This window comes from Stegodyphus dumicola, chromosome 10, assembly GCF_044657685.1.
Source record: "Stegodyphus dumicola isolate Sdum_Otavi_A_Nest chromosome 10, ASM4465768v1".
Lineage (NCBI taxonomy): Eukaryota > Metazoa > Arthropoda > Arachnida > Araneae > Eresidae > Stegodyphus > Stegodyphus dumicola.
This window is the reverse complement of record NC_140777.1, coordinates 32756645-32780370: the sequence shown is the minus strand read 5'-3', so window position 1 is coordinate 32780370 and position 23726 is coordinate 32756645. Positions and strand designations below refer to the sequence as shown.

At 30.2% G+C, this 23726-nt stretch overlaps 1 protein-coding gene across 2 annotated transcripts in view; it reads left to right on the top strand.

Moving 5' to 3' along the window:
• Positions 1–22759, top strand: part of LOC118185344 (platelet-activating factor acetylhydrolase IB subunit alpha1-like) — a 45039-nt gene extending 22280 nt beyond the window's left edge. For both annotated transcript variants that reach the window (XM_085824849.1, XM_085824850.1), the window contains 3 exons: positions 8193–8309; positions 15095–15217; positions 17824–22759. In XM_085824849.1, coding sequence (XP_085680975.1) covers positions 8193–8309; positions 15095–15217; positions 17824–18099 — 516 coding nt within the window. In that variant the 3' untranslated portion in view covers positions 18100–22759. The remainder of the gene's footprint in view (positions 1–8192; positions 8310–15094; positions 15218–17823) is intronic.
• Positions 22760–23726: the final 967 nt, after the last annotated feature.

Sequence of the window (23726 nt, the reverse complement as noted above, 5' to 3'; positions counted from 1 at the left end):
CATCTGATCACATGATCATTTAATTTTTAACAACATGCCCCCCCCATGAACCACAGGGGTTCATCAAACTTATATGTAAACAGTATACATTCATATTGCAAAAACACTCAAGTTCCTGACACAAGAAAAACATATATATCATCTAAATATCTGAGAATTTAAATGAAACATCAGGAAATTTAAATATAACATTATCCAAATTAAAAAAAAAAAAAAAAATTCCACCTTTTTTAGAAGATTATTCAATGGCCTCCTAAGAGAGCATACCATGACTCTGTGAACTTAAGCATATTTTAAATTATTAAATTTGTGCATGGAAGTGAATAGAATTACAAATTTCAACAGAATAATTCAAAAAATAGTAAACAGCCATAAAACAATATACTCACAATACATATTTGTTAATTAACATTGAAGATGAAACTTTAGTTCTGAATTTCTAAATTGTACAAAAGTTGTACTTGACGTCTGATAACCAATGACTCGGTTTTTACCTTGCAAGCCCTCTTCGAGATACAAAACGTCGGAAGGCAAGCAAAAAAATGCATCTGCCATCATATTATTTACTAGCTTCAGATGAACACTTCTTGTAACAGCACAGGTTATCAATAGAATATATTGTTTGTTTTTAGTATCTTTTACAAATAACGGACCATAGTCGATCCCATTAACTGTAAATGGGGCTGATTGTTCCATTCGGAGAGCTGATAATGGAGCAACCATCTGGTCTCCTGGAGAAATGCTGAAAATTTTGCAAATAACACATTTACCTAGAAGAGATTTTATGCCTTGTCTGCCCTTTAATATTCAGTATTTTTCTCTTACCTGTACCAACATATGAGATACGCCGGAATAAAATACTTTGTTTAAAACAAATTGCTTCCACTTCGATACTGTGCCTTTTATCCAGTATAACACAATTGTTGAATCACTCTATAAAATAATCTTTCCTAAATTTTTAAAAAGAATTTTACAATATTTGACTAATCTTGCTGCATTACTGCACCTATTAATTCTAGTCAGGGGCAACGTCACTTTTTTAATTGGAGCAACTCGGGATTTGGAAACTATGAAGCTAGTTTTAAAAGTGCCATGTGATGTCTTGTACCTAAAGTATGCAACCTCTCCAAAAGCTTTTAATGAAGCATCAGAGAATATATGAATCTGTAAAACTTCTTTCGCCTTCAGATTTGTGCCAGGAAAATAATGTCGAGGAATTTTCAAATTTTGAAGTTCTTTAATTTCATTACACCATGCTTGCTATTTTTCTTTAATTTCCCCAGAAAACACCTCATCCCATTCTACACCTAACTGCCATAGCTCTTGTAAAAATACACTTCACTCGAATTAGAAAAGGAGATCTAAGTCCAGATGGATCAAATATTTTTGTGGCTGTGTGTAATACGTTTCATTTAGTACATTCATTAACATCCAACATGGATAACAATGACCTTAAGTCTAGACTTAATGTGTCTACAATATTATTCCAACTGAGTCCTCTATCTTTTAAACGTGAATCAGAATATTCATTTATTTTGAATGATGAATTAGAATTCTTCCATAAATTTTTCAGTTCTTTAGAGTTAGTGTCAAATTTTCTCATATTCATGTTTGTGTCCTTTAAAATAAAAACAGCATGACAAGATAACTTATAAGCTTCCTAAACAGTGGAACTTCCATAAAAAAGATCAATTACATAAATAAAACTATCTAGCATTTCATATGTTAGACTGTGTTTATTCTTGTAAGCATTAATATGGGTTTTAATTGTTGCAGCCAAAATGTAAGGAGAATAAGTGACACCAAAACAATGTCTATTAAAATGATACATGGCTATGGGTTGGGTTTTGTTGCAGTTTTTATAATACAGGAAACATAAATAATTTCGGTCATCTCTCGCAACTTGAATTTGAAGAAATGCCCGTACAATATCTTCACACAATCCAATTTATTTTCTTTAAATTTCAAAATAATATCTAAAAGATTAGCATTTAAATTCTTTTCAGGAAGGAGACATTCATCAAGAATCATCTTCCTTGTTTACTACTGGCATAATAAACTACCCTAGTTTTAGTACTAGAAGAATCTTCCTTGAAAACTTCTCTATGAGGCATTACACATATCCAGTGAAATAACTATTGTTGCACATTTCAATAATCCCATCATTTAATTGTTCAATCATAACTGCCTTATATCTCTCAAATAATAACTCATAATCCTTAAACTTCTTTTCTAATGCATCAAATCTTTTTGTCACGATTTCTAAATTATTAGACACATTTTCTCGTAAAGTCTCAGACTTCCATAAAAGTGGCAACTCATACCTTCCATTTATAAACAGCAACTGCGTTTCAAATTCTGTAATATTATCAGAGTTTTTTTTTTTTTTTTTTTTTTTTTCCCATATTCAAGAAAATAAGATTAAAAAATCCACAACATTTCGAATAATTTTCTACTGAAATACATGCAATCTTCAAACAGGAAGTTAGATTATGCAGATGATTTTCTGGAATCTGCTCTGTGATAGTATCACCGAATAGTGTCTGTTGAATATATAAGTTTTTTATTTATTCTTTTAACTTCTCCGATTAGCGTCAAATACATAAAATTGGTATTGGTGCCTACGAGTCCTTGACTGGTCTGTTATCTCTTAATACTTCAGAAATTTCATAACTGTGTGGAGTTAAATCTTTTAATAATTCAGGTTTGATATTCAAATATATATGAACTCTGCTGATTTCATTAGTTACTAAAGCTTGAGTATCTATGCTAGAATAAGGAGGATATTTGCTTCTAAGACTTCAAAATCCTTCTCATAAGGGTTACCTTTTGCGAAAGTATCAACTAAAAGCCTTTCTTTCTTTAAGGTTTGCACATTTAAAGCCCTTACTAAATCTTTTTGAATAAATGATTTCTGCGAGCTCGAATCAAATAACATCAATGCATTTAACCGTTTAGAATTTAGTCTGAAATAAAGTAGTGTAATTTTGTACATAGTTTTGTGACTTAAATACAGAAGACATCACAGCTTGTTTATCAGAACTTTGAATAAGTTCTGCCTTTACTAACGGTTTAATTTCCAATGTATGTTTATTCTTTGTTGTGGGGCAGAGTAATGAATTATGCTGTAAACTCTGACAAATTTCACAAGGTTCTATTTTTACTTTACATTGCAAAATTAAATGTTTGTTAACCAAACATCTATAACAGTGTCCCTCTTTTTTTAGTTTGTTTCGCTTTTCATTGGTGAATGTTTTACATTTTAATCGGGAATGAGAATTAGAATTACAAAAGTTGAACATCTTCACTACTGTATTTAATGCAGCTGATGTTGGAATATTGGTTTTAAATCTAGCCTGAGTTTAAGACTGATCCTTTTCTTTTAAAGGTTCCTGTGTCTTTAAGAAAGCTCAGAAACAGTTCTTGCAGCTTCCCTACATTCAGTTTCAAGTTTGATAAAATTCGTTAAGTGATTTACATCACTGGAATTTTTAGGATCTTTCTTGCGATAAAATTCTATTACTAAATCCTGGGGTAATTGTTTTAATAAAATTGGTATTAGCGGATGAGCTTAATTTCCGAATGCAACTCCCATAGAATTTAAATTTCTTATACTAATTTCACTTTCTTCATACAATTTTCAAAGTGCGAGGAGATTTGAAGAAAACTTAACTGGCTCAATTTCTAATATTCATGAAACAACTAACCAAGTGTTCTTGTTTACCGCATCGCTGCTTTAACAAATCCAAACAGGATTTATAATTTTTGTCCATGAGCGTGAATCCCAAAACAATTTTGTAAGCATCACCCGAAAGAAAAGATTTTAGATATATATATAAAATTGTCAACATTACTTAATGACTCATTAGAGTCAATTGCACTTAAGAAACTATTAAAGAATTCTTGAAATAAACTAGAATCCCCATTAAAAGTGAGAATAGTTAATTTAGGCAAATTGATAGAAGATGATGTATTGCGAATATTCGAATTACAAACGTTAACATTTTGAGAAGATTTAAAGTGTTCAATTTCATACCTTTTTAAGTTTGTTTTTATTTTGAATTTAACATTACTTATAGATTCGTTATACTCGAGTGAACTTTGAATTTCTGTTTCGAACATTTTACTATCATGAATCAGGTTTTCCATTTTCACGTTAGAAGTTACCGTAAAGTTAGAAGTTCATTCTGTTTTTCTTGTAGACTTAACAAAAATTCTGACAAATTCTCCTGAATGCTTTCATCTTTATTAATATCTAGACTATAAAAATAAGAGTCAGTTCTATTAATTAATTTTGTGCAAGCACTTCTAATAACTGTCCTTTTGGATTTCAACTTGTCAAGAGTTTCCATTTTATCCACAAAACAAAATTGAAAGTGATAACAATTCAAGTGATAAATAAACTGGTAAATTACAAAATTACAGTACCTGCAATCCATGTGTTCAAAAATTAGCCTAGTGCAATCCAAAAGAAATAATCCAAACAGCCTTCATGGGTTTACGGCACCATGAAAAAAATATAATAATCACTAGAATATTAAACGAGATTCTTGAATGAAGAACAAGTTGTCCAGGTTTTTTTCTTATTTTTATTCACATCACACACAAGAAAATATTAGATTGAAAAATCCAAGCGTAATTCATTTGAGAACAGGAAATAAAAAAGCTATCCTAGTAAGACAAGAAATACCTTACATAGAATTCTAAAGATTTGTTTTCATAAATGTTTGCCGCAAGGCCTGCTGGGAAAGAATTCAGACGACCGTTAATCATGCTGTCTGATCATGTGATCATTTTATTTTTAACAGATGTCGTTATTTTTTGGTATCCTTCATTATATTTGCTTTCTTAAATTTTAATCACATTAATTTGCCATGAACTAAAGAAGCAGTACTAATTTAGAAGTCAAGCAACAAAGATCAGCATTATATTTTCAAATTTTTACAGGACTAGTTTCGATGGTTTTATAGAACCATCATACTCGGCTGCAAAAGCACAAATGAATGAGATTGCGCTTTTGCAGATGAGGATGCTGGTTCGGTAAAACCATCAAAACTAGTCCTGCGAAAATTTGAAAATGTAACGCTGATTTTTGTTGTTTGACTTCTAAATTAGTATTTGTTCGGCATGTAATTGTATCATAATTAATCACTTGCATTAAAAAGACATGCCACGCACTTCAAGATGCTTTTGTCTCAAACCACGCACAAAAATGAAAATAACGTGGTGCACACATCGCCTAACAACGAGATTGTTTATTTCTCGAGTTACAGCTCTGGATTGCACTCGCAGACATGGAGCAGCATAAATGAGACACTTTACCGCTTGTTATATTGTAACGCACGGCACCGCAACCGTGAAGTTTAGTCGTAGTGCAAGTGGTTAAAGAAGCAGTAGTTTTTTCTTTTCTGAAATGCACAGGATTTTACATAATGAGCGAAAGTGAAAAATTGTTACCAAATGAAATTATTGGAATGTGCAAAGTATTTCGAGTGGTTACATGAAAAGATACAGTAAGATAAAAAAAAGTCTTAGCGCTCATAATTGGTTTCATGGTTCCAGTATCTTTTTTTTTTTTTTTTTTTTTTTTGCACCACTTTCCATTCTATACACTATTTGATTGAAGAACTAACAACTATCAGATGGTAAATAAACAGTTACATGTGGACGAAAACAGCGATTGATTGGGAACATTTATAGAAGAGAAATTTGTTACTTGTTTCTGATCAAATGCTCAAAAAGTAAAATTGGTATTTATTAAAAAATTGTCAAATTACCATCATCAAGTGGAAAGTCTTTGTGGGCAGAATTTGGCTGAAACTGTGGGTTTGAGAGAAAATCTGCTGAGAAAGAAACAAATGTTTCCTTATACAAATACTGAACAGAGATGTCAAATCTGTAATGGAGATAATAAGTCAATGAAGGAAATACAATATATATAAATTGCTGGCATGCTTATTAGAGCAAGGACTTAGGAAAGGCTGTTTTTCAACATTTTATACTGAATTGCAAATGCACTTTTGTAGATCCAGCATCTGGGACAAATATATTGAAAGTCAAATGTTTCTATGGTGCAGCAAAATGATAAAACAAACAAAAAAAAATAAGAACGACTCGGCAACACTTGTATTTAGGAAAGTTTATATGGCTATAATATGTAGGTTAAGAAGAAATATTTTGATCCTATAACAGTTATAGATTAAAGCAAGGCCAGTACCTGTGCATCCTCATAGGTAGGTATCACCAAGCCTTTTCTAACTGTTAAGCTTCTGTCCCTATTTTGAGGAAGAAAACCATCCCAGAGGATGGCCTGAGGATCTCCCAACCCTCTTTTCTTGCCACCATCCTTTTTCTTAAATCCAATTTCTTAAATAATGTCACTAAAAAGTTCTTTTTATGTTTGAGCATGCAATAAACTGGCAGGAAAAGAGAAATATTTAAGCAACAACCAATTGTAGTGCTGCCATCTAAAAAATAACTTACTGAAAGCATTAGATCATATTACACGATTATCCTTTCAGCCTGCTGAGTATTTTGAGTTCTCTCTAGGTTTGAACTTTTAAGTCATCGGTATGGCAGTATCATCAACCTCAATACCAATTGGGCAGCTAAAGTAATGTTATTTTTGCCAGGGTACCTAGACCTTCAGATTGCTAGTGGATCCTTCTATTTACACTATAAAATCTTCCAATCCTTGAACAGGTACAGATACTTTTGCCAGTGTTTTTTACCTAGACCTTCAGATTGCTAGTGGATGCTTCTATTTACACCAAAAGGCTTCCGATCCTTTAACAGGTACAAGCAAGGCTGGCACCTATGTATCCAAGTAGGCATATTAGAACCACTGGACTAAGTTTCAATTCCTGATGGAATTCCAAAGGAGACCACTTGGATGTAGTCCAAGGGGCCCATCATTCCTTGCCACCAACTTCTGGAGAGACTTTTGGTTCGCCATTTATTTTAAGTACCCCCTTGCTGCCCACACATTATACACTTGCAAACATCCATGCCTTCTCCAGGATTCAAACTGAACCCATCAGTACAGCAGTCAACGTCTCTATTATTATAACGTCTGAGCAACTGTATTTCTTTATCAGGTAAAGGAAGAAAGGCCGCACCTAAAGTGCATTTTGGCTTATTGGGTATCATCGGGCTTGCTAACTGTTAAGGTTTCACCTCGGACAGAATTTCAAAGGAGAGCGATCTGAGGGTCTTCCACCTTTTTACCAATACCACCAACTTCATGGGAGGATTTTATCTTATCCTGTATTTTTGGTGCTTTTGGGTGCTCTCTTGCCACAGTGATGCGATATGCTTACAAACGTCCATTCCTTCTTCAGGATTCGAAGTCGGGTTCTTTAATATGGCAGTCAGTGAGACTGACTGTTATGCCATCTAGGTGGTCTGATCTTTTAACAGCAGCTGGTGTCAAATTTTGGTTTCTGCAAAGGTAAATAAATACAAGTAAATGTTATTCCCTCCACACATTATGGTTTTGAAGGTTTCTATAGCTAATTTCTGCAAAATTAATTTTAAATTTTGCCTTGTTTCTCCAAAGTATACGCAGTGTCTGTTTTAACAAGAAAGCATCAAATGTAAATTGTGTTTTTTATTCTGTTTTGTGCCCTTATAATATTCCTGTAAACTTCTGTATTCATTCCTGATATTATCTTTTTATTATTTAATATATTTAGTGCTTAATTCTATATTATTATCATTTAGGTTTTGAAAAACAGTGAAATGTTTAATTGCACTAATTAAACTATATTATCTTAATCCCTTTCAGTGTGCCTAAACATGTTGTTTTTCTGTCATAATTTCATTATTGATTTAAGAAATTTCAACAGAATTTGTTTTAAACTTCAAAAGTGTGGAAAATAGTAATTTATATTTTAGAAATTAAAATGTATAAAAATAATTTGAAATTCTCTGAATCCTGCTTGAAAATCATTTTATTTATTTTTGCAAATTATATTTATTCTTTTACTTTTCTCTTCAGTTTTTTTTTTTTTTTTTTTTTTTTTTTTTAAGTTATGTTTTGCTTGATATAATGGCCAGTTATTAAGCTTATACTTGGACTTTTTTTGCAAGTTTGAATATGTTTTTGCTGTTAAAATTAACTGTTCTGATGCATAATGGTATGTATGTGTAAATATATCTGAAATGATTTTTTATTTAATTATAAATTTTAGATGTGGGAGAAACTTTTTGTTCCTCTTCATTGCTTAAATTTAGGAATTGCTGAAGATGAGACGCAGAATGTTTTGTGGAGGATTCAAAATGGTGAAATTGATGCAACTAATCCAAAGGTATTTTAAATCTGTTATAGTAAAAACTTATAATTATAAAATTATAATAAAAACTACATAGTGTATTTTATGTATATTTTCTTAATTTGTCTTTTTAAATCTATTTTTATATTAAGGTATGAAAAAATTTAAAAGCCAATTTGATGTAATGGTACAGAGTGTTTAAAAAACATATATGGCAGAAAGGTAAAGGCAGGTGGGTGGAAATCAAAAAAAGCAGATTTTGTAATTTGTAAAATTTTATAATTTGTGGCCCTGGGAGCACAGTAAAGAAAACCTATGGTGTCCCTTACAGTCGCGGCTTAGAACATCCGAGTGGACAGCACAACAGCCAGATGACAGGTTCGTCAGTAGGCTTCCTTGCCCTTTGTGGTCTCTGTGCACATGGGAGTGGTGACCCTGGAGTGCTAAAAGAGAGTTCAAAATTTTTAAATTCTGCTGCAGTTGAGTGGAATCCCATTACGTGCAGTTTTAGAGTATGCTGTGAGTATCTTCTGCCTACCATGAAAACCTTTTACAAACACTTTCAGGACATACCTCATCCCAGCTTAATTTAAGAGTCCAACTTACTTGTATTAGCATCTTCATGCATATAGTTACTGGACACAACATTCCATTGGGATCAAAAATACTGTTGACAGCTGAAAGAATATTTCTTCTGGTTACAGATTCTTTCTCAAAGGAAACATTTTCTAAGTTACAAAAAAGGACATCTTCATTTCTGTCCCTCAATAATCCAAGAACGAGAGATTTCTTTTATCTCCTGTTAAAGAAGTACATTCCCATCCAAACAAGTCAAAACATGCTGAAGCTAGAACTTGTTTAGCCTCATGTACAAATTGCAGTAATTCCTTTTCATCAGATACTAATATTATACAGGTATCCACATTTTTTTAACTTATGCAGAGTTTCTGGTAAGGCATTTTTTAACTTACACACAGTTTCAGGAAAATCATCACGGCGTTCCTCCAAATGAAAATTAATGACTGCAGCTAAGAGGAATGGACTGCATGTGAGTCCAAAGACTACCCTTTTAGGACGATAAATTTTTGATTTTCTTTTCTCGAAATTCTCCCACCATAAAAATCTCAGATAATCTTTATCTTCTTCCGCAACAGAAATTTGTAAGAAGGCCTTTTTTATGTCTGAAATGATGCCAATCGATCTTTCTTGAAACCTCAGTAGCAGTGGAAGGATTTCTCTAAGAGGTTTGGTCCTTTCTCTAAAACATCATTAAGTGATGGAGAATGGTACATGAAGCATCAAAAACAGGTCGAACGCTTGTGGTAGAGTTTTTTTTTTAAATGTCTCGATGGGGTAAATAATGGCATGGGATTTTATTTTCTTCCTCAGATGGTACTTTTTCAATAATATTTTCCTCTAACCATTCCTGGAAAACAGTATCATAATCTGCATATCTGCCTTCCTTAATAAGTTTCTCTGCAGTTGATGCACACCTGCGCTCTGCACCCAATTTATTTTCCTTATTTAAAATCTCCTGTTCTTCTAGCCAAGGCAGCTGTACGATGTAACGACCTTCTTTATCGATTCTCACCATTCGCTGGAACTGATGCATAACTAATTGATATGTCCCTTCTTTAGATTTTATTTCAACAGGATCTCTGATGACTAGAGTAAATTCCACAGATCAGCAATTGATGTATTTTTTATCAGTAGAGAGGTGATTAATTTCGCAGAAGTTTTAACAGGATTCTCATCAAACATTTTTCCCATAATCAGCCAGCCCAAAAGCGTTTCATATGCGACTAAGCCACACTTAAGATAATGAATTTTCCCCGTAAACAAATGACTACAAAAATCAGCTCCACTTGATATTGGAAAAATTCTCTGTATAATCATTAAGCCATATCTTCTTTTCCTTTAACTCTTTTTCTCAAAATCCTCCTTTCTTTAGACTGATCTAGAGCTTCTATCTTACAGGAAAATGCACTGTTTAAGGATTCAATGTCAAGTTCATACTGAGGATGCTCCTTTATCTCTGTCGCTAATCCACCAAAATGTGTGTGAATCAAAAACCTGTTACCATTTGGTTCCATATCCATCTCTTCTATAGTTATCTTCAATATATATTAATGTTGGGAACCACTATCGATGAGTACCCGTACTTGTTTTTCTTTATTTCCTGATTTCAATCTAACGTAACATTTGAAGTAGAACTTCACAGGAATAACAGTGATTTGACAGGCTGTTATCTCTTGGTTTTGATTCTTCAGATTTAAGAGAATTATTCATTAATTTGTTAGTTTTCAGCTCTGGACACATTAAAACCAAAAGTCTTTTTCCACAAAGAATACATTTAATATTTTTCTTGCAAAATTTTGACCAATGTCTGCCTCTTAAACATATAAAGCAGACTTTCTTGTCCTTTAAAATATCTTGTTTCTGCTGGAAATTCAGAGTTTGAGCCTTAAAACAATCTCTGCTCTCATGTGAATTTTCACAAAATACACAAGCTATGTTTTGTTTTCTCTTTGAAAACTCCTGAAAATAAATCTGCAGCTGTCGGTTGGTTAAGAGAGCTTTATTCATCTTTTATTTCTCCTCTTTTTCATATTTATTTGAAAACCAAGAATTTTCTCCTGTCCTTCTACTTTTATTTTCATAAACAATAACAAGCCTTTTCACTATATGGATTCTCCGCTCACACATCCAGTGTACTAACTATCAGATTTCGCAACCACACCCTAAAAATGTCTTCCAGTATGCAAGATTCAATGAGAGGGAAAAGCATGGCAGAATATTTATCCAAAGTCAAACGAATGGATTTCAGAGCTCTCAGATAGGATTCCAGTTTATCGCACAGTATCTAATTTTTAGTCATTGCCTGTAGCATTTTTTACGACTCACTCTAACAGTTCTCGCATTTAGAACTCAACTGTTAATAATATCACAAGCTTTTGTATCTTCCGACATACATTGTATTAAATACTAAAATTTATGCTCCTTTTCTGTATTTTCATATTCATGAATTCTTTGGAACTGACTCCAAAAGGCAAGCCAATCCTTAATTTCAACAGTAAATTTAATGGTTCAATCTTCGGTAAATTCAGTTTCGATTTAACCTGAACGGGAGAACAAACTAATTACACTGATCTATTTATACAAATGTCACTTTTACTTGTAATACTATCCATCTTCTCATTGTATTCTTCAATAATCAAATACTCACGCTCATATTTTTCTGATTATACACTGATTAGAATTGTATTTATACAAATGTCTACTTTTACTTGTAATACTATCCATCTTCTCATTGTATTCTTCAATGATCAAATACTCACGCTCATATTTTTCTGCATCAGAATCTGCAACTAATAAATCACTTATTTCAGAATTGAAACTAGAAAGCTGAGCATGTATTCTTTTTAAACTAACAAAATTTGATCGAATTTCTACCTCATCAGGATTTTCCTGATTTAATTAATCACTCAAGGCATTAAAAGTTTTAGTAAAATTGGCTCAACAGACAAGCATTTCTTTACTAATAATTCCATGCTTAAATATTTAATGGTATTTACCTTCAAAATCCAGTGAGATCACATCCCGGTTGTCACCACTAATGTTGCGTTGAATCTACCTGAATATTATTTCATTCAGTTGTTCTTGCCTTTAATTTAAATCTGATTCCATTTTATAACACTTGAAAAGAAATATTTTAAATAAACAATTACATTTTCTTGCTTAAGAAAGCCAAACTTTATTTGCTTTTGCACTTAAGGAAATCAAAACATTATTCTAATCTTTCTTACTGTCGCCAAAATACGAAAAAACAAAATCTGTCTAAAAAAGAACACAACAGCTGTTGAATATCGTTAGCAAATATAAATCATGGAGCTCACAACAGACATTATGAGTTGTCCGTATACTTACTTTTGTGACATACAATTTTGAATCATAAATTTTACGACTTCTCAGTGGGTACGTAAATAATCAAAAAGTAACAAACTAACTCTGTTTATAATCTTTCTAATCCACTCTAATATTTTAGCTTTAGAATGTAGTAGCATCTGTAATATTTCCTAAAGTTGTGTTGATTTTTGTTAGAGGTAAATTGAAATCTTATAAAGGTAAGCAATACACCTGATAAAAAGGAAAGTGAGAAGTTTCTATTGAAGACCTTCTAATGGGAGTTCCCCTTATTACAACAGTGGAACATAGGAGAACTTCCAAAAATTACAATAGATGTGCAGTTTATCCATCAGTCACTAGAGTGACAAGCATTTTATTTTCTATTAAATGCATTTTGGGCAAAAGTCTTAAAATTATTTTAAAAATTTGCATTTAACGTGCTTTCCTGTTAACCATTTTCAAGAAACAAAAGCTACTGCCAAATAATCTGATTTAGAGCCTGAAATGTTCACCTTATTTTTATGTAAACCGAATTAGTTGTCAATAAGCCGGCTGAGTGTTTGTAAAGAAAATATAGGTTAATTGCCATTTGTCACTTCCCTTTCACAATTTTAAGAAATAGTTAAAATTTAGTAACACTTCTGGTGTAAAAACATGGAGTATTTTCAAAGTTACAGGATTCTTTCTTGGAAAAAAAAAATTTTTAATGAACATAATATGCATTTTTATTTTAAAATATATTAAAAATAGTGATGCAGTGTGAAAAATGATAATATGCAATTTAAATTTTTTATATGCTATGTCCATAATTTGAATCTTAAGAGTCTGATTAAAGGACAGTATTTTTTCTGTAAGTTTTGATTGGATTGATTGTCGCAAATTTGGCGGCATCTTAACCAACATATATAGTCGATGGCATTTTATAATTGGATAAGATGTTTTAAATTTCATGTGAAGAATTTCAAAATAAATCCGATTTTATTTGCAAATTTTTTTTTTCAGAAAACTTACATAATTTTAAATGTATGTGCTTGATATTAAAACTGATAAAGATTATGACCGATTTTGTCATTTAAGACCAGAAATTACTTTCTCCATTCGTAAGGTATTTTCTACCAATAACTGCATTTCTGTAAATTTCACAATCCAGAATTTCTCATTTCTGTAGCATTCTGGATAATCACGCTTTTACTTATACATTAAGGTTTTGAGAAAAATCTACGTATCTCTACTATGCAATGAAAAAATCTGCTATGGCTAAATCTACTATACTGTGAGAAAAATCTATGTAATGACTTTTCGCAGTTTATCTTGCATTGAATATTTACTGTACATAGTATTGGACATGTAATAATCAAAGAATTCGATAGTAATATTTTAAGTTTTTACCACTTTTAAAAAGTCTTCTAACCAAAAATAAATTAAAAATAAAAGAATTAGCATCTGGCATTAAAAATTATTTTTCATTGATAAATTACTTTAACCCTCTGAGCGTTATGAGTTATCCCTGAAATTTCAAAGTTCCTCAAAATGTCACGAATAAGTGATATTTTCTTGATTTTAATTAAAAAATTACTCTTTCATTTTGTACCTTGATTCCTTTTCTTCCAACATACATCCAAACTGAAATCCGATACATTAAAAGCTAGCAGAAATTTTCATGTATAATGAATGTGGAAGGCAACCTTCTGTACGGAATTTTCCTAGTCGTGTAACGCTGTGAGGGTTAACATGTATTTTTCCGAGGATTATGAAAAAGAAAACTGGATTAGAAATCCATTTTGTTCAAATGTACCTGAAATATTTATCTCATGAAGATAAAGTGCAATTGACAGAAATTTCCTGTGATGCAACTTAATATTTTAAAAATAACACACTTGTAAACTTTTGACTGACTTTAAAAAAAAAAAAAAAAATTAAATGCACTTCAAATAAAGCTATTAAATTTTTATTGACTTTTTCCAGAATCTCTTTTGGCAGGCAAGGATTTTCTTCCATGTTATATTTGAAAAATAAATATAAAGCAAAATTAAAAGTAAATCCTAATTTACCGTTAAAACTAAGTATAATAAGACCAGACATAAAGAAACTGATCTCTCTTAAACAGGTCCCAGTTTCACTCTGAATTTTAGAATTAAAGTAATTATAACTTAAATTTTGACTAATAAAATGGTAATCAATTTTTAATCTAATCTATTTTAATGTCTTCATATTTAATACAAATAGCCAATAGGTTGTGCAACTGACAAAATATATTTTTTTAATATTTCTATTGAGAAATTGAAAAATAATCATTGTAAAATCCAGTGGTGGTACTGGGAAGTTTTTCAGTTTTTGTTTAGATGGTACGTGTTAGTCAAAAGTTTGAGACATGCTCCACTATACTTCATTATCTTTTTCACCTTAAAGTGATGGAAAAAAATAAAAGCAGAATAAATGGAGTTCTGTCTACTATCTACTGGGCCCACCATTGGTCGAGCTGTAAAGTCACTGAACACTGGTAGTTCAGTCCGAGGTTTGAATCCTGAAAATGAGCTGGTTACGTCAGTGTTTTGTGGTTTTTCTGATGTGTTAACATGTATACAAGCCAGTTTTCCTTTGAAAGTCTTCCACAGAGGCATTCCTCCTCTTAGGTAGATAGCCCTCGAGGCTTTAATCACATAAACCAAACTACTATCTACAATTATATACTTCTATTGTGCATTTAATTTCATTGAAATTTATTTGTAAATTTGAGCAAAAGTTAACCTTTTATAGTAAAACGTTGAAATATAAATACTAGTTTGAAATTTTACTGTAAAACCTATTTAAAATGTGCCCTTTTTTAACTCTTAACATACTGAATTATTTTTATATGTATTAATACATTTTGAAGTATTTCTCGGTTAAATTAATATTTTCTTTTATTTTTGTAGGTAATAGTTTTATCAGTAGGGGCTAATAATGTATCTCATTCGGTTGATCAAATAGTAGCTGGAATCCAGTCTTGTGCGCAGGCAATTCTTGATAAAAAACCAAATGCTGTTCTTATCATTCTAGTGAGTTATTGCTTTATGTATTTTGCCTGTTACTACTTATTTGCCTTGCAAATATATTATGTATGAATTAGTAAAATCTTTATTTCATTTATCGGCATAATTGTGATAAAGATTTTTTACAAGCAAAACTTGTCTTCCTTTCATAAAATGTTTACTTTTTGCATACAAATGAATGTGTTCAAAATTTCATGAATTCTAAAGAAATAAACAAATTTTGAGAATTTCCTTTCTATTCTATTTCATGTGTAGGGTGTCTCTTAAAACTGATAATAATTAACAGAAATTTATGAACTTCTGCATTTTTTCCAAAAATAATTTACAGCAGTAAATATTTTGTTTGATAGCAGCAAAATGTATCAAAATTGCCTTGTAGAAGGCAGTTGATCTGCAAAATGCTGTCACTAGATGATCTTTAAAAAAGATACATGCAAATTACTATTAGCTATCCCCCCTAAAAAAGTGAGAGAGAGAAGAGGAATTGAAAGCCCCAAGTGTAATTAATACACATAGGCACACATTTTTAATTAATATAGCATGTAATGCACAAACATTGGATTTGGGTTATGTATATGTACTCATTCATATATGCATACTTATCAACAAGTGATTGCAGTTAGTCTAATTGATTAGTTTGCTAGTACACATTTATAATTTATATTTATATTTTTAGAAACTGTGTGTGCAATTGTGGCCTTCCACTAACTCATGGTGGTCATAATGACTGCAAGCAACACTTGCAATCTGATAAACTGTACTGTGTGAAAATAAAATTTTCTTAAAAAAAATGTATAATTTTTTGTAAAAAACTATGATTTTTCTCTTGCAAAAATAGAGCTCTTATTCTTATCATTTCTGATGGAACAGTTTTTTGTGTTACTATGCATATTCTTTGTTTCAGTCAGGATTTCCTGATTCAGCTGTAGCCAAAAAAAAAAAAAAAAAAAATTGCATGTGGAAAGGATTGCAGCACCTGCTCTGGTTAAGTGCACTGCAGTTTCTTTAGGAAAGAAATTTTCTCAAGTGTTACAAAATGCATCGTTTGTATTTGTTAGTCATGGTAGTTCAGATTACAATATTAGTGCAACAACTGAAAAAATGTTTAGCATTCTGTTGAAGAAGTAAACTTGCTTTACACCCAAATTATCTACTGACACACTCATCTCCACTTATGCACTGAATGGTCTGAAACTGAAATCATTTTTTCATCATTTTGTTTATTAGCAAGAATAAACTGTGGCATGGAAAGCTGGCTGCAGCAAAATGTGCTGCAAAGTTGATCTTATCAGGTCAAGAAGAGTAACATAAGAAAAGTTCCCTTTCCCTTAAAAAGGGGGGGGGCAGAAAAACTATTAGTCTTGAAATGGCATTTCACGTCGAATCTCTAAAAATCCATTGCTATCAAATATTGTTGCCCTATATTATATTTAAAGAAATTAAATAATGAAGAAACTGTTGAATGTATGTTTCTCACATTGTGAAAAAACGATACTTAGAGCCATCGGTTTTGAATAACGTAGTCCTTTACCCGAATAGGGGAACCTGGAAGTCCGCATTTTGAATTTCAAGTTAGTTTTATGATCTTTTCCATACTTTGTAAAACTTTAACAAATTTTTGTTTAACAAACTCATCGATATTTTTTAATGAGTACTTTTTTTTTTGTGTGGACAAGTTTATGAATTATTTACTTTTTGTGTAGTGGAATATCCATTTTATGCTGTTAAATCCATTCTCACAATCACTTGAGCATTGCTATCATAATTCAGTAAAATATTACTGAGAGCATTTCTGAAAGTTTGGCATCTCTATATTTGGAAATTATGTAGCATGGAACATTTATCAGACCAAAAGGAAAATAATAGTTATTATTGGAATTATGATTAGCAGCTATTTTGGTGCAGGTACTTGTTGATTAAAACAATACTACCTGAAGCATTTTGGAAAGGGATGCATTTGGTCACTGCAAGATGTTGCGAGTTTGGTTTGGCTTCTTTTCTGGATGGATTCATCTTTACTGCAATAGATTCCTTCACCAGGGATTTATCAAGAGATGAAGATGTGATTATCCTATTCCTTCAAGAAACATTGTTCTTCACAAAGAAAGATTGTGTTCAAGTAACAACCTCATAAAATTAAAATGTGACCTTTAAGCCTAAAATGCTATACAGCCTTTTTGTTCATGCTGGGAAGAAAAAGGATGTTGAATCCATCATAAAGATGACTGCACTCCTATTCAAGTCTTTCCAATATAAAGCCCTTCACATGAACATCCTGATGAAGGATGTTGCATTCTTCATGATATAAGGTGAACTTCATAAGGGTGTTGTGTATTTTGTGATCTCAGCAAACAATGACCTATGTACAGAAAGGTGTTGGCTTATGTTTTTCAAATTGACAGTGCTGGTCAGATAACCCTATCTGCTCATGAAAGTGGCCATTCTTATGTATGCATCTTCTAAAGTATAGCTCTCTTTAAAGTTATTTTTCCAATATAGTTGATTTGTTTTTGAAATGTTTGTTTGTATTTATATTGTAGATATGTAATAAAAGTATTAAACTATGTTTTTTAGAAATTATAAATTGAATTTGAAACTTTGTTTTTGTTCAGAAACTTCTTCCATGTGGTCAGCATCCAAATCCTCTGCGAACTAAAATACAGGAAGTTAACAAGAAATTAAAGAGTGCATGCCAGGAGTTTCCTAATACTCAAGTTATAGATATTGATCCAGGTTTTATCCTTCCTGATGGATCTATATCTCACCATGACATGTATGATTATTTACATCTTACACGATCTGCATATAGTAAATCATTTGAAATTTTGTATGATCTTCTTCAACAAATATTGACTGATAATGCTGAAGATTTACAGGAGACAGAATAGTAATGTGAAGTGATCCTAATCTGTGACTTTTTGTACTTCATTTGCTTATGTGATATTGTTCCTACATCATTTGCTAATTATTTATGGCATGATGTTGTTTTGATGTTTGAAAACTATTTCAGATTTAAATTTTTGTAGGGATCAACCTTAAATTTTGCCCCAGTGCTCATGATCTCGTATTGTGATTTGTCAGTTAATATGGTGTTGTGATTTTTTCATATTATTTACTTTATGTATGTTTCTTTCATGCTTTAAGCATATTTTGTATATAAGTTCTCTCATTTTAAAATTATTTTAATGTATTTTCATTTCTGCAAGATAAGCATACATTTATTTTATATTAGTTTGAAGTGTGCACAACATCTGTAAACTATTATTGTTTCTGGATATGTAATCTTAAGATTTAGGTACTGGTAATTTTTTTTAATTTGAATGTGAAAGATAAGCTAAAACTATAATTTAGCATAATATATAGGAAAACTGACATCAAAGCAATGGTGAAAAATTTAATTTATTGAAATCTTATCTGAATTATCAAAAATATTTTTGTTCTTATTTTTGCTTGATTTTTACTTTCAATGAATTTGAATGAATTTTATTTCAATGAATTTCAATGAATTCTAGATTTATTTAACATTGGTTTTCCTTTTTATAATTATTATTTGTGTATTATGTTATATTTTACTTCTTAAATAAAGATTTCTTTCGCTCTCATTCTGTCAAATAAGTAAATTTTTGTGTTACTGTCTGAGGATAATTGTTTCTTGAATTTAAAGAAGATGTATAGATTTACATTAAAATATTCTTATAATAATCTTTATATAAAACCAGTTATATGATAACTTACTACTTTGGGTATTTTACTATTCATTCAGCATTGGGTATTTGAATAACATTGATACATTTTTAATCTATATTAACTTCATTCTTTGGAAATATATTCATATGCAAAAAATGAAATTTAATAAATTTTGTGTTTTCCATGACTCGGTTTAAATCATTTGCTAAAAATTTATGTACACTGAATTCTTTAAATATGTAGTTTAAATTAATGTCTAATTACTTTTTATTATTATGAAATAATGCTTTAGGTAGATTTTATGTAAGCATAAACTTTACTCAATTATTAAATATCAATTATGAATATTTCAATTTTATTTCATATCAACATTTCTTTGTATTTTAATGTACCATGGAACCAAAACAATAGAATTATAGCTTTTGCTTATATATGACCAAAATGTTTGTTTATTGTTCAATAAACAATTTCTTTTAAAATATAATTTTTTCTGTCATCTAATTTGTATCAATGTACTGGAAAAAGAAAAACTATAGAATTTTATTATAAACATAACTAAATTTTATCAAAGCATAAAATCAGTTTCAGGCATTTTTATTCTTTAATTTCTGATGGTAAACAGCTTTGCTCAGATTGTTAAATGTCCTCTTTTCCTTTCTTCTTCATTTTATTTCCCCTTTGTTGTTTTTTGTCATTCAGATATTTTTTACTGATCTTAAAATTTAAAAAATATAAACTTAAAAAATGTTGGGGTTTAAAAAGTGAAAAGGACAAATAGATTAAAAGGATTTTAACTCTCTCTTTCTCCATAAGAATTAACTTTGAAATTTGGATGTTTTTTTTCTAAAATGTACAAGAAGATGCTGAGGCAGAAATTTAAACCTTTAAAATTATTGTCTACGTTTTTCTGAAAATCACGTACTCTTTATAATTATATATGTAGTCTAAACATTCATTATTTATTAGGAAAAAACTGCTTGACGTAAAATTATTTAATTGCTTTATATCTGAGAAATGTAGGGAACTAGTGTCTCAGTTTCGAAAATGTTAATTATCCTTTTTCACACACAGGAATTGAAGTTTGTAATTATCATAAATGAGAAAATTTATAATCAGTAGCTTTTTTTAAATGTATCAATGTAATTTCTGCCAATGGAATGATAGTAAGTATGCAGGGGGGGAAGGTAAATTAAATTCTTTTTTTTTTTTTTTTTTTTTTGTGTGTGTGTGTGTGTGTGTGTGTGTGTGTGTGTATGTGTGTGCCTCAGATATTGTAATAGTTAAATAATGGTGTAAATAATTTGATGTTCCAACTTAAAGGAGGTCTTGAAGTAAAATTTAAAAGAGATTTTTAAATATATTTTGAATTAAATAATATTTGCTTTTTTTTTCTCTTAGCACATAGAAATTTCCTCTCATGAAACTCAGTGTTTCTTTCCTTAGACTAAGTTCTTGCATAGAATAAACAGATTTTGAAGCATAAGTTTTCATTCCAGGATAAATGCTTTAATTCTTTCAATCTTTAGTTCATCTCAGGGTGCAGTTACTTGTTAGAGGCATTACTGTAAGTGAAGAGGTAAAACATATAAACAAACAATCGTGGTGAGATAATCAGATCTAAGTGTATCGGGGGGGGGGGGGGAAAGAATGAAAAAGCTGATCTTTGGAAAACATTTTTATCATTACTTTAAAAAACATTGCAAGTAAATATTTCTATTATAAGATTGTGTAGAGTTATGTAAAAGTGCTATTTTTATCAGGTAACTATTACAAGTTTCTATAGAAAGAATATAATTGATTAGTAAACAAACATGTATAAATGTTTGATATACAAATTTTGAAAAATACATACTAGTCTACCAAAAAACAGTGTATTAGAATCATTGAGCGCATAAAGTGAAATTAAACTGTTGCACTCTGTACGAATTGCAGAAAAGGATAGTTTTAATAGTGGAACTATTTCCTTTAGCTTTCATTATCAGTACCATCATTAATTTTCTATGTGGAGTACATTTGTTGCTCTAAAAGTTTTGCTTGATACTATAAGAAGAAATTCGAAAAATATTGTTAAAATATTATTTATATAAAATTTGCTTACTTAAATTTGAATATTAACTTTTAGGGGAAAATTGATTCACTATCCATCAATGGTATCTTTTGGCCTATTGTAAGTTAATGAAAATAACACTTGATAATAATTATATTGGCTACTAATAATAAGTTTTTGTGAATATATCAGTTCTTTCTGAATCTGATGTACGTCTTCTTAAATTTTTTTGTCCTGATATGACATTTTGATACATATAAAATATTATGTCTTAATTTACTGTTTGAATTACCAGAAGGCTTCTGGTCAACCAACAGGTTATTAATTGTGACAAATGTTAAACATGCTAATAATTAACAACAAGAATCAAGATAACATATATAGATTTGCAGGACTGTAGTTTTTGAGGTTAAGTAAAGCCTTCTTCTGCTAATTATTTAGGATAGTTAAAAATTATGCATCTGGAAAACTGTATATATTACTGTCTTTAACTTTGGAATATTTCGATAGTCAGTTGTACATGAAATAACAAATTCAAAACATCTTCTGTTGAAAAGGTATAATTTTTGTTTTTAGTTAATTTTAAAACTAAAGGGATTAATAGTTTTTGTGCTAGATTAATCCTATCTTATAAAATACAAAATGATAGATGTGTGAATCTTTTTTAATAAAATATTCCTTTATACATATTTGCAGTTTATTAAATAGGATTTTGTTTAACTATTACATTACTGAAAATCATATCACTAACATTTAAATGACAGAAAAATAAAGCTTTTAATGCTATAATTTTAAAAAAAAATTCTATTGTAAAACCTGTAATTGTATTTTTTACGAGAATGCTATGATGTTGATTGTAGTTTTATGTATACATATTATATGTATCTTTTGTTTTCTAATGAAACTGAAAAGACATGATATTTTTATATAACAAAATTATATGTTAAATTATCTCTAACTCTATCCTCAGTAATATTATAATATGCTCAGCTGTTCTTTTTTATATTTATATCCTTTCTATTTAAATAAATTTAATTGTAATTTTTGGTTTTAAGAGAATTGTATACAGGTCACTGTTTTGAAGGCAAAATAGTAAGAGTTCTGTGTTTATGCGAATTCGGCCGAAAATTCGGGAAGAAAATGCTTATCATTTTAGTGTGTTAATATTTTTTTATATCTCCTAATAATAATATTGAATGAATTTTATTTAAAATTTTGTAAAACATTACTTATAATTTTTCTTGGGATATGATAAGATTTCAAAAATAAAATTTTCAGTATTTACTAATCACGATAAAGTAAGTAATAGAACTGAAAATGTAGGAATAAAATCTGGTTTCATATAAATTAAAGTCAACTTCAAAATGCACTGTTAGATTCACATGGAGCTTTTAATTACACACACACAAAAAAAAAAAAAAAAAGAAAAAAAAAAAAGAAAAGAAAAAGAAAAAGAAAAAAGGAAAAAAAAAGATTAGATTGCTTGTGGAAGCAAAATCAGAAAGTACTCAAGAATAAGATTCTGTTATTGCTTATATTTCATAGACATAATTTAATAGCTTAAAATCTTAGTAACAGAATTGTGCCTTGAATGATTGGAGAAGAATTCTTGAAAATGAAAAAAAGAAAAAAAATGTATATACCGAAGAAAACACATGTAGAATGTACTAAAGAGCAGGGCAGCCAATGACATATTTGTAAAACTCTGTTGCAAGTAATTTTATTTCTGATTCAGTGTAATATCTGTACTGTATTTTTGTATGCTTGCTATGGCTTTTGAGCCTTGTGACATAATAAAGGTCATTCTTTTTTAATTGTTTTTGTGTTCACAGTGAAATGTGGGTTTATATATATATATATCAAATATAAGTATTCATACACTTACATTTTCCTAAGGGGGATATTATTTTCAATAAAATTACAAATTAAAAGGATATTGTATTGAATAAAAATCTAATATGGATTGATATTTCCTATTGTTTATAGATGGGGGGGAAAAGTGATCTAACTTTGATCATCGAAATGGGCAAAAGCTTGTTTTACTAAATATAAAAACAATTGTCCTTGTTCTTCTACATCAATGGATACCTGAGCTATCTATCAAGAACTTCCTCCCTAAGTACCTAATTGTTCAAATGAAAGATACATAATATGTTAGTTTTGGAAACTGGTACAAAAACAGCTCAATTTGAGCAGTGCAAAATCAATTATAAATTATTTCATATATCCAGATATTAGCATAGATAGAACATGAAGCTGTTGAAGCCTTGTTGTGATTTCTTTGAACACTATCTAGTATAAAAAAAAAAAAAAAAAAAAAAATTGTATGATAATTCAAAATCTTCTGAATCAGTCTTCACCTCCCCACTGACCAAGTGGATAGAATAACTACTTGCTGATACTTCTATTTGGGGTATAATCCCAAAGAATGGGATGGCTACCTGAATACTTCTGTGGTTTATCGTGCATGTGATGTAAGTTATGTAATGTTGCATTTTTCACATTCATAACACGAACAAGAGATAGTATCCCTTTTATAATGTGAGAATAGCCATTTCGCAATTTCTAAGCCATTTGTGGAGAACTTTAATCCTCCATGAAGACATGTCATCCTTTTCACAGATAATCATAGTGAGCTTTGCTGTAATTTGATAAATTCCAGTCCTTTCTGTTTGGAAGATACAAATGACTAATCATTATGTTTTTTTTAAAAAATGTTATTCTATTTACTCCACTTCATGCGATGTGAAGAAATATAAAGGTTTCTTTATGAAAAGTGTG